Source organism: Hyperolius riggenbachi, chromosome 10 (genome assembly GCF_040937935.1).
Source record: "Hyperolius riggenbachi isolate aHypRig1 chromosome 10, aHypRig1.pri, whole genome shotgun sequence".
NCBI classification, from domain to species: Eukaryota; Metazoa; Chordata; class Amphibia; order Anura; family Hyperoliidae; genus Hyperolius; species Hyperolius riggenbachi.
The window spans coordinates 134,094,338-134,106,595 of record NC_090655.1 but is presented as its reverse complement, the minus strand read 5'-3'; the positions used below and the strand labels follow the sequence as shown (position 1 = coordinate 134,106,595).

The following is a 12,258-nucleotide window of genomic DNA, read 5'->3' as shown; positions in this document are numbered from 1 at the left end:
GGGCAGGCAAGGTGGGTGATCACCCTGAGTGCTGTAAGGGGGGGGGGGGGGGCGGGCGCAGTGATGAAGGGGGGAGCCGCGGCCTCAGTGGGACTCATCCGCATGAAGGGGAGGCCAACTTCTCCCTCCCTCTCTCTCCCCGGGGCTCCCCTCCGAGCTTCCCCATCTTTGCAGAGTAAGCGCAGCAGGAAGCCTCATATTAGCAACTCGCCTCCCTTCCCGCTCCAATCGCCGCTTACTTGCTGCTGATCTCTTCTGTCTGCATAGCTGCTAATACACTCTCTACTTCTTGCTAATCAGGAAGTATACAATTTTTACACCCTCACCCTGGGTGTGATTTAGCCTAGAAACTGCACTGGCTAAAGGGGCCCATATACTTAACGATTTTCCCGCCGATATACAGCAGATTCGATCACTGCTGTGAAATCGTTGCGCAAACGCTGACAGAATGATCGATTTCCATCCGAAATCAATCGTTCCTGTTGATTCCCATCGATCCGTCCGTGCGGAAGATTTTGCTTGATCGCCGGCGGGCCGGGAGTGCGTCGATAGCTGCGTTCGAATGCCCGACGACTGACGCTAGCTGCAATACATTACGGCCAGCGTGACTCCCCCGGTCTCCGCTGTCATCTTCTCCGCGCTGGGCTCCGGGTGCGGCTGGCTTCACTGAACTTCCTGTCCTGGCAGGAAGTTTAAACAGAGTGCCCTCTACTGTTTAAACTTCCCCCAGACAGGAAGTGCAGTGAAGCTGGAGCCGAGCACGGAGAAGAAGACAGCGTAGACCGGGGGAGTTGCGCCGGCCGGAGCAGGTAGTGTATAGCTGGTGGGGGCGGCGGTAGTGGCAGCTTCATAGATTGTGATCGGTTTCATGCTGAAATCGATTTACAATCTGTTTGCAGTAAAGGCTTATTATCTTTGAGGTGATTGGCCTTAAGGTACCCATACATCTAGTGATTTTAGTGACCTATCAAACAATAGACAGATCTCTTTCTGTTCGAATCTGATTGGGGAGAGATCTGTTGGCCACCAGAAACCGCAGGCTGATTCCCAATTGATTTCAGCATGAAATCTTTTGGGAATCAGCCTCGTGACGTTGCCTCGCCGGGTTCTCCCAAATGTACATGTAGCCCACCGGTGCCTCTGCATGAAAAGGAGTGCGGACACAGCGGCAGACACTGGACAGGTAAAGTATTAATGCAGAGCCATCAGGGGACTACATGTATATTTGGGGGCATGCAGCCGGGGGTTTCCTTCGCGTTTGTTGTTCGTGATTATCGCACACTGTTACTGACATGCACCCTCCCTTCTGTATAGATAGCCAGATGACCCCCTTCCCTCCAACATAGATAGCCAGGTGCCCCCCCCCCCCCCCCTGCAGCCTGCTGCTCACCCGCTCTTGATCCTGTGGTGCCGTAGGCCATGGCCTATGTGGCCTTGGCTTAAATCAGGCCCTGAGTGAATGGTGTAATGGAAGATTTTGAATGTGCTGTCTGAATAAAGAGCATTGTTGTTTTTGCCTATGATTGACTGGACGATAAATATTGAATAATTTAAACTAACTGAATTTCGTTTCTGTGATATGTCATACATATGCTTGTTTCAAGGACATAGATACCTGAGACCTAATATTTTATAGTTTGCCCATTTGCGTAGCCCATTTCATTTGTCATGTTTGAATGTGACCAATAAGATCACTCAGCCCAAAAACCTTATGTACAATTTGGTCATTTTAGCATTCCTTCATGTATAGTTTGTTCTGTTATTCTTAGACTGGAATAGTCTATGTAAATCGTGCACTGGACCGAGAGAAGATTTCAGAGTACAGGTTGACGGTCACTGTGAAGGACAACCCAGAAAACGCCCGGAATTCCAGAAAGGTGACTTTGATTATGTCTATACATTTAAATCTATTCTATGGTGAGTTAGGTCACTAATAATACCAAAAATTGAGTCTGCAGTATGAGGAATATGAAGGCTACCCATAGTTGCTAAAACACTAAGGACAACATTTGTGTCTATTATGAGGTCTTAATACTTATCAGTCCCCTAGTTTGGATGGACTTCCTCCATTGCGCTGATCTACTTACAGTTTGCGGGTCTGAGTGTAGCCAGATGCACAAAAGACAAAGGAGCACTGTATCCTAGGTCCACTACATGCTCCTTGTAAGCCAGTGCTCTCAGCCAACTATGTACAGCAGGCACAACCAGGCACATCCTGGGTAATATGTAATACAGAAGTGCTTCTTTTGTGTTCATAACACAGGAAAAATATACTTTAGCTTTCCCCACCTGTCTAAGGATTATTTTGTTTTGTTTGGTCTGGTTTTTTGATGGCTGTGTGGTCTCTCAGAACCTTACAGTGAGAATTATATGCATTTCAATATAGGGGATCATATCTGAGACCAAAATCAACTGATTAAGACTGGATAAAATAAAACTGTAAAAAGGTTGACATTATGGACTGGAAGTAACTTGCTTCCCAAGAGCAGCTAAATTAAAATGTAAAATTAAACTTTAATTTATGGTGCATTTAAGCAGGACTAACTCGGGTTGCTGCAAGAACTCGTTATGAGTTCTAAATAAAATCCTGATGACAGAGTTTTGCTTGCCAGTGGATTCCAAAAAGTGAAAATAGATAAGCATGATAGCTTTTCCACCGTTACAAAAGCAATGTGAAGAAACAACCACTAAACTCCTTATTTGATCTTTAAATTATGAAGTAATATTATTTCTCATGCAGGATTTTGACCTATTAGTTGTGACCATATCAGATGAGAATGACAATCGGCCGTTGTTTTCCCAAGGATCATACCAGGCAGAAATCATGGAAAACTCTCCAGCAGGTACTCTACAACCACGCTGTATTACATTTGTATTTTATGTAAATTTGAATCTTGTTTAAAAATGTCTAAAAGGTGATAAGCTGTCCTTTAGGGAAATCAGTATTGTGGTTCCTACCAGAACAGAAAGAACATCTTGCAGAAAATGAAGACCACTGAAATACGATTCTCACAGGCTTTTTGAAAGATTTCCTTCTGAAAATGTTCATCACTCGTTTTAGCAATCCTTGCACAAATTGCTTTTCCTTTCTATTGCAGCTAAGCAAAGGAGATTACTGATAAAGATGCCACTGATTGTTTAACTTGTTTCTCAATGTCTTCATGCAGTAGGGAAACCAGTGTAATAACATTTAATAGAGGACTCCATCCAGCACCAAAAAACAGCATGGAGAAGGTGAGTATAGAGATGGCTGTAATAGTTGCTGAAAAAGAGGTCATACCTTGATTTCTTTTGCTGAATTAACTGCATCAAGACCATGGAGACTTCATCTTAGTAAATCCATTGATGACCTCCTCAGTCGATGCTGGGTGGAGTTCTCTTTTCATAGAAAACGCAAGGGGTTAGTAGCCTTAAGTATTGCTATACCAATTCTTAGACAGGTTATTACAGTAAAGCGACACTATACTGAAGCAATTGATTATTAATGTTATTATTTTAATGTGAAAGCACCAACAGTTTATGGCTATCAAGCACACTCATAGAGGTGAGATTACAAGCAATCACAAAAACATGGAGGAAGACAGAAGTATGGTAATTAAGCAAAGGTCCATACTTATGCAAAGGTCCATAATAGTTGTCATCCACTTTAGATTAGTGTAAAGGTGGCCATACACTTATAGATTTGCAGCAGATTTGACCATCAGATAGATTTCTGTCAGATGCCTATCAGGTCGAATCTGACAGGAATGTATCTGATGTGTGCCACACAGTAGGAATCAAATTTCAATCGATTTCAGAATGAAATCGATTGAAATTTGATCGAAATGCAGTGTTGCACCATTCCATCCAATGCAACCCTACGGGCCATCGATCGGCTGCCAGCTTTTCCCAGAACGACCCAGATTTTCCGTCCGGATCGATCAATCAAATTGAGCGAAATCGTCCAGAAATAGATCAATCTGCTGATCGATCATGCTTTCTGCTGCATCAATTTCTAGCCAATTCGATCAAAACGGTTGAATCGGCCGTTGATCGATGGCTAAAATCAACCAGTGTATGGCCTGCTTAACAGAAACAGACTACATGCCAGGCAGCGCTGAGGGGTGGATCGGGATTCCCTCTGACGTCCCGACGTCAATGACGTTGGTGATGTCATCCCGCCCCGTCGCCATGGCGACCGGGGAAGCCCTGCTTACTCTGATCGCTGGAGGCGATCGGAGTGGGTGAGGGGATGCCGCTGCTCAGCGGCTATCATGTAGTGAGCCCTGGGCTCGCTACATGATTTAAAAAAAAATTTTTTTTAAAGTGCTGCGCCGCCCCCTTGCTGTCAGAATTGGAACGGCAAGGGGGTTAACAAGGTTGCCCAAACTTTTGTATCCTACTGTATTTGTGGTATAGTCAGCAGAGAGGCATGCCTCAGAGTGGTTAGACAGTGGAAGTCTATGGTATATGAAAAAATCCAAAGGCCCCACAGTTTGACTGTCCACATGATAACTGATCCACATTTCATTTGATGGAAAGTGATAGTGATGGTCATGTCTAGAAGAACTCATGGAGAAGCACGTGATCAGTTTGGTCAGGTGAGGAGATATGTAAGTCTACAATCAAAACTTTTCCAATCTATAAGCTGATCAAACAAGTCACATGCTTCTCCATGAGTTCTCCTAGACATGACTATCACTAGAAAGTGACACTCTACTCCCGAGGGTCTCCACTTATTTCAGATGAGCATCTTTGTTAGTTCCATAGAGGTGGAGGACTCCAAGTAGACACCACCTCATTTGGTGGGGCAAAACAGCACTGAGCCAATGTTTTTTCCGCCTTTTCTTCCATTGTGTCTGTTAGTAACATTCGGAAACCACAAAAATGAGGTCATCAGCTGATTCAGCATGGAAGGGTAGAAACATGCAACCATCATCACTTTGTAGGCACTTTAAAGGACAACTGAAGTAAGAGGGATATGGAGGCTGCCATATTTATTTCCTTTTAAACAATACCAGTTGCCTGAAGTCCTCCAGAGATCTCATGAAATGTCTGAATCACACACCCGAAACATGCATGCAGCTAATCCAGTAAAACCTCAAACATCTGATCTGCATGATTGCTTAGGGCAGGCTTTGTTGAGCAGGATTCCCTGAAGCCACCGGGTTCCTTGATTTATTTACAGGGGTGCCCTGGCATTTTCTGGACCTGTGCAGTGGCAGGCTGATAAAGTTTCAAAAGTACCTCTTGTATCCTCTGTGTCCTCTAAACTCATTGTATGCGCTCCCCATCCCAAATATGGTGAGAGTGGGGGTAGAGTATAATATAGCATACTATAATAGGGGGTACTGTATACAGAAGCACTACATTGGAGGTCAGAATAATGAACACATTAATAAAAAGCAGTAGAATACAGAGGCAGCATAACAAGCTGCACCATAACATGGGCTAGTGTAATAAAGAGAACCGTTATAGGGGAGCTAATGCAGGGGTTCCTTTAGATCCAAAATTTATTTGAAGAGTTTCTCCAGGGTAAAAAAAGGTTGAGAAAGGCTGGTTTAAGGTCTTGAATTCATTGGGAATCAAATACATACATAAGGGGGAAGAGAGCTCTGGGTCCTATAGAGCCTTCTCTCTCCTCTCTCGGGTTCCTGTTCTAGTGCTAGCTCCTCGGTAGCAGTATTCGACCAATTTGGTCAAATACTGCTCTAATCCCCCCCTGCGGGGGACTTTGGGAGCCTGAGGGCTCCCAAAGACGGGCCGTTCCATACTGCGCATGCACCCTCTCACGCGCACTCATGGAGCTGCCTGTCTTCAGGAGGACTCAATTCCTGAAGACTTCTGAAGTCCCCTTCAGTGGGGGATTCAAACACGGTAGTCAGCGCTTAAAGCGGACCCAAACCAAACATTTTTTTAATTTGAAATATTTAGTTGCACCACTCTGATACATACAAAGATAAATAAACACTCCTTCAAGCCTATGAGCATTTCAGTGCATGCTTTTCACCATTCTCTTTTCATAACTAGGGTTATACAGGTGGCAGCCATTAGCAATTCCTCCTTTGCTGGACACCATCTGTTATTATTATTATTATTATTATTTATTGTTTTTATAAAGCGCCAACATATTACGCAGCGCTGGACAATAAATAGGGATACATACATTGCAACAAGGGGTGACAGACAGAGAGGTAGCAAATAGTTATACAACATAGCACAAGGTTATACATACAATCAGGGTATAAAATGCGGTTTACAGAGACACGGCAAAACAAGTACGAGTTAGTCAATGAGAAGGGTGTAACTGCCGGGGTAGTAAAATTAAGAAGGACACACTAAGGGAAGGGGGAGGCCCAGCCAAGGCTTACAATCTAAAGGGTGGGGGGACACACAAGGTAGGACTGTGGAAAGGGTGATTGACAGAGAGTTAGAGTGTGGTAGATGTGGGGTAGGCTATTTTAAAGAAATGTGTTTTGAGGGATTGCTTGAAGGTGTTGAAGGAAGGAGGGAGTCTGAGGGGGAGTGGAAGGGAGTTCCATAGGGTGGGGGCAGCTCTTGAGAAATCTTGTAAGCGTGCATGGGAATGAGAAATGCGTGGGGAGGTCAGGCGGAGATCATTGGAGGACCGGAGGGGACGGGCAGGTATATATCTGTTGACGAGCTCAAAAATGTAAGTTGGGCAAGTCTTGTGCACAGATTTGTAGGTAAGGCACAAAACCTTAACCACTTGAGGACCTAGGGCTTTCTACCCCTTAAGGACCGGCCACTTTTTTTCCATTCAGACCACTGCAGCTTTCACGGTTTATTGCTCGCTCATACAACCTACCACCTAAATGAATTTTGGCTCCTTTTCTTGTCACTAATAAAGCTTTCTTTTAGTGCTATTTGATTGCTCCTGCGATTTTTACTTTTTATTATATTCAGCAAAAAAGACATGAATTTTGGCAAAAAAATGATTTTTTTAACTTTCTGTGCTGACAGTTTTCAAATAAAGTAAAATTTCTGTATACATGCAGCGCGAAAAATGTGGACAAACATGTTTTTGATAAAAAAAACCCCATTCAGTGTATATTTATTGGTTTGGGTAAAAGTTATAGCGTTTACAAACTATGGTGCAAAAAGTGAATTTTCCCATTTTCAAGCATCTCTGACTTTTCTGACCCTCTGTCATGTTTCATGAGGGGCTAGAATTCCAGGATAGTATAAATACCCCCCAAATGACCCCATTTTGGAAAGAAGACATCCCAAAGTATTCACTGAGAGGCATAGTGAGTTCATAGAAGATATTATTTTTTGTCACAAGTAAGCGGAAAATGACACTTTGTGAAAAAAAAAAAAAAAAAGTTTCCATTTCTTCTAACTTGCGACAAAAAAAAATGAAATCTGCCACGGACTCACCATGCTCCTCTCTGAATACCTTGAAGTGTCTACTTTCCAAAATGGGGTCATTTGTGGGGTGTGTTTACTGTCCTGACATTTTGGGGGGTGCTAAATTGTAAGCACCCCTGTAAAGCCTGAAGGTGCTCATTGGACTTTGGACCCCTTAGCGCAGTTAGGGTGCAAAAAAGTGCCACACATGTGGTATTGCCGTACTCAGGAGAAGTAGTATAATGTGTTTTGGGGTGTATTTTTACACATACCCATGCTGGGTGGGAGAAATATCTCTGTAAATGACAATTTGTTAATTTTTTTTACACACAATTGTCCATTTACAGAGATCTTTCTCCCACTCAGCATGGGTATGTGTAAAAATACACCACAAAACACATTATACTACTTCTCCTGAGTACGGCGATACCACATGTGTGGCACTTTTTTGCACCCTAACTGCGCTAAAGGGCCCAAAGTCCAATGAGTACCTTTAGAATTTCACAGGTCATTTTGAGAAATTTCGTTTCAAGACTACTCCTCACGGTTTAGGGCCCCTAAAATGCCAGGGCAGTATAGGAACCCCACAAATGACCCCATTTTAGAAAGAAGACACCCCAAGGTATTCCGTTAGGAGTATAGTGAGTTCATAGAAGATTTTATTTTTTTGTCAAAAGTTAGCGGAAATTGATTTTAATTGTGTTTTTTCACAAAGTGTCAATTTCCGCTAACTTTTGACAAAAAATAAAATCTTCTATGAACTCACCATACTCCTAACGGAATACCTTGGGGTGTCTTCTTTCTAAAATGGGGTCATTTGTGGGGTTCCTATACTGCCCTGGCATTTTAGGGGCCCTAAACCGTGAGGAGTAGTCTTGAAACGAAATTTCTCAAAATGACCTGTGAAATTCTAAAGGTACTCATTGGACTTTGGGCCCTTTAGCGCAGTTAGGGTGCAAAAAAGTGCCACACATGTGGTATCGCCGTACTCAGGAGAAGTAGTACAATGTGTTTTGGGGTGTATTTTTACACATACCCATGCTGGGTGGGAGAAATACCTCTGTAAATGGACAATTGTGTGTAAAAAAATCAAAAGATTGTCATTTACAGAGGTATTTCTCCCACCCAGCATGGGTATGTGTAAAAATACACCCCAAAACACATTATACTACTTCTCCCGAGTACGGCGATACCACATGTGTGGCACTTTTTTGCACCCTAACTGCACTAAGGGGCCCAAAGTCCAATGAGTACCTTTAGGATTTCACAGGTCATTTTTGTTTCAAGACTACTCCTCACGGTTTAGGGCCCCTAAAATGCCAGGGCAGTATAGGAACCCCACTAATGACCCCATTTTAGAAAGAAGACACCCCAAGGTATTCCGTTAGGAGTATGGTGAGTTCATAGAAGTTTTTATTTTTTTGTCACAAGTTAGCGGAAATTGATTTTAATAGTTTTTTTTCACAAAGTGTCATTTTCCGCTAACTTGTGACAAAAAATAAAATCTTCTATGAACTCACCATACTCCGTACGGAATACCTTTGGGTGTCTTCTTTCTAGAATGGGGTCATTTGTGGGGTTCCTATACTGCCCTGGCATTTTAGGGGCCCTAAACCGTGAGGAGTAGTCTTGAAACCAAATGTCGCAAAATGACCTGTGAAATCCTAAAGGTACTCATTGGACTTTGGGCCCCTTAGCGTACTTAGGGTGTAAAAAAGTGTCACACATGTGGTACCGCCGTACTCAGGAGAAGTAGTATAATGCGTTTTGGGGTGTATTTTTACACATACCCATGCTAAGTGGGAGAAATGTCTCTGTAAATGACAATTGTTTGATTTTTTTACACACAATTGTCCATTTACATAGAAATTTCTCCCATCCAGCATGGGTATGTGTAAAAATACACCCCAAAACACATTATACTACTTTTCCTGAGTACAGCGGTACCACATGTGTGACAATTTTTTGCAGCCTAGGTGCGCTAAGGGGCCCAACGTCCTATTCACAGGTCATTTTGAAGCATTTGTTTTCTAGACTACTCCTCGCGGTTTAGGGCCCCTAAAATGCCAGGGCAGTATAGGAACCCCACAAGTGACCCCATTTTAGAAAGAAGACACCCCAAGGTATTCCGTTAGGTGTATGGCGAGTTCATAGAAGATTTTATTTTTTGTCACAAGTTAGTGAAAAATGACACTTTGTGAAAAAAAACCAATAAAAATTAATTTCCGCTAACTTTTGACAAAAAATAAAATCTTCTATGAACTCATCATACACCTAACAGAATACCTTGGGGTGTCTTTTTTTCTAAAATGGGGTCACTTGTGGGGTTCCTATACCGCCCTGGCATTTTACAGGCCCAAAACCGTGAGTAGTCTGGAAACCAAATGTCTCAAAATGACTGTTCAGGGGTATAAGCATCTGCAAATTTTGATGACAGGTGGTCTATGAGGGGGCGAATTTTGTGGAACCGGTCATAAGCAGGGTGGCCTTTTAGATGACAGGTTGTATTGGGCCTGATCTGATGGATAGGAGTGCTAGGGGGGTGACAGGAGGTGATTGATGGGTGTCTCAGGGGGTGGTTAGACGGGAAAATAGATGCAATCAATGCACTGGGGAGGTGATCGGAAGGGGGTCTGAGGGGGATCTGAGGGATTGGCCGAGTGATCAGGAGCCCACACGGGGCAAATTGGGGCCTGATCTGATGGGTAGGTGTGCTAGGGGGTGACAGGAGGTGATTGATGGGTGTCTCAAGGTGTGATTAGAGGGGGGAATAGATGCAAGCAATGCACTGGCGAGGTGATCAGGGCTGGGGTCTGAGGGCATTCTGAGGGTGTGGGCGGGTGATTGAGTGCCCTAGGGGCAGATAGGGGTCTAATCTGATAGGTAGCAGTGACAGGGGGTGATTGATGGGTAATTAGTGGGTGTTTAGGGTAGAGAATAGATGGAAACACTGCGCTTGGGTGGTGATCTGATGTCGGATCTGCGGGCGATCTATTGGTGTGGGTGGGTGATCAGTTTGCCCGCAAGGGGCAGGTTAGGGGCTGATTGATGGGTGGCAGTGACAGCGGGTGATTGATGGGTGGAAGTGACAGGGGGTGATTGATGGGTGGCAGTGACAGGGGGTGATTGATGGGTGATTGATAGGTGATTGACAGGTAATCAGTGGGTTATTACAGGGGAGAACAGATGTAAATATTGCACTGGCGAATTGATAAGGGGGGGTCTGAGGGCAATCTGAGCGTGTAGGCGGGCGATTGGGTGCCCGCAAGGGGCAGATTAGGGTCTGATCTGATGGGTAACAGTGACAGGTGGTGATAGGTGGTGATAGGGGGTGATTGATGGGTAATTAGTGGGTGTTTAGAGGAGAGAATAGATGTAAACGCTGCGCTTGGGTGGTGATCTGATGTCGGATCTGCGGGCGATCTATTGGTGTGGGTGGGTGATCAGATTGCCCGCAAGGGGCAGGTTAGGGGCTGATTGTTGGGTGGCAGTGACGGGGTGATTGATGGGTGATAGGTGATTGGCAGGTGATTGACAGGTGATCAGTGGGTTATTACAGGGAAGGACAGATGTAATTAATGCACTGGCGAATTGATAAGGGGGGGGTCTGAGGGCAATCTGAGCGTGTGGGCGGGTGATTGGGTGCCCGCAAGGGGCAGATTAGGGTCTGATCTGATAGGTAACAGTGACAGGTGGTGATAGGGGGTGATTGATGGGTGATTGATGGGTAATTAGTGGGTGTTTAGAGAAGATAACAGATGTAAACAATACATTTGGGAGGTAATCTGACGGCGGGTTTGCGGGCGATCTAATGGTGTGGGTGGGTGATCAGATTGCCCGCAAGGGGCAGGTTAGGGGCTGATTGATGGGTGGCAGTGACAGGGGGTGACAGGGGGTGATTGATGGGTGATAGGTGATTGGCAGGTGATTGACAGGTGATCAGTGGGTTATTACAGGGAAGAACAGATGTAATTAATGCACTGGTGAATTGATAAGGGGGGGTCAGAGGGCAATCTGAGCGTGTGGGCGGGTGATTGGGTGCCCGCAAGGGGCAGATTAGGGTCTGATCTGATAGGTAAAAGTGACAGGTGGTGATAGGGGGTGATTGATGGGTGATTGATGGGTGATTGATGGGTAATTAGTGTGTGTTTAGAGGAGAGAATAGATGTAAACAATGGATTTGGGAGGTGATCTGATGTCGGATCTGCGGGCGATCTATTGGTGTGGGGGGGTGATCAGATTGCCCGCAAGGGGCAGGTTAGGGGCTGGCTGATGGGTGGCAGTGACAGGGGGTGATTGACGGGTGATTGATGGGTGATTGACAGGTGATTGACAGGTGATTGACAGGTGATCAGGGGGATAGATGCATACAGTAAACAGGGGGGGTGGTCTGGGGGGGGGGTCTGGGGAGAATCTGAGGGGTGGGGGGTGATCAGGAGGGGGCAGGGAGCAGGGTGGGGGATAAAAAAAAAATAGCGTTGACAGATAGTGACAGGGAGTGATTGATGGGTGATTAGGGGGGTGATTGGGTGCAAACAGGGGTCTGGGGGGTGGGCAGGGGGGGGTCTGATGGGTGCTGTGGGCGATCTGGGGCAGGGGGGGGGGGGGGGGAAATCAGTGTGCTTGGTGCAGACTAGGGTGGCTGCAGCCTGCCCTGGTGGTCCCTCGGACACTGGGACCACCAGGGCAGGAGGCAGCCTGTATAATACACTTTGTAAACATTACAAAGTGTATTATACACTTTGTATGCGGCGATCGCGGGGTTAACATCCCGCCGGCGCTTCCGTATGGCCGGCGGGTGAGCGGCGCCAGGCGGAGGCGGAGGATCGCGTCACTGATGACGCGATCGCTCCGCCCATGCCCCTACAAGGACCGCCGCCAATTGTCAATACGGCGGTCCTTGCGGGG

General features: G+C 45.4%; 1 protein-coding gene across 6 annotated transcripts in view; it reads left to right on the top strand.

The window, feature by feature from the left end:
* CDH23 (cadherin related 23) overlaps window positions 1-12,258 on the top strand; it is a 1,682,716-nt gene that overhangs the window by 1,559,321 nt on the left and 111,137 nt on the right. For all 6 annotated transcript variants that reach the window (XM_068258239.1, XM_068258230.1, XM_068258228.1 and 3 more), the window contains 2 exons: window positions 1,770-1,877; window positions 2,741-2,843. In XM_068258239.1, the coding sequence (XP_068114340.1) occupies window positions 1,770-1,877; window positions 2,741-2,843 (211 nt within the window). The remainder of the gene's footprint in view (window positions 1-1,769; window positions 1,878-2,740; window positions 2,844-12,258) is intronic.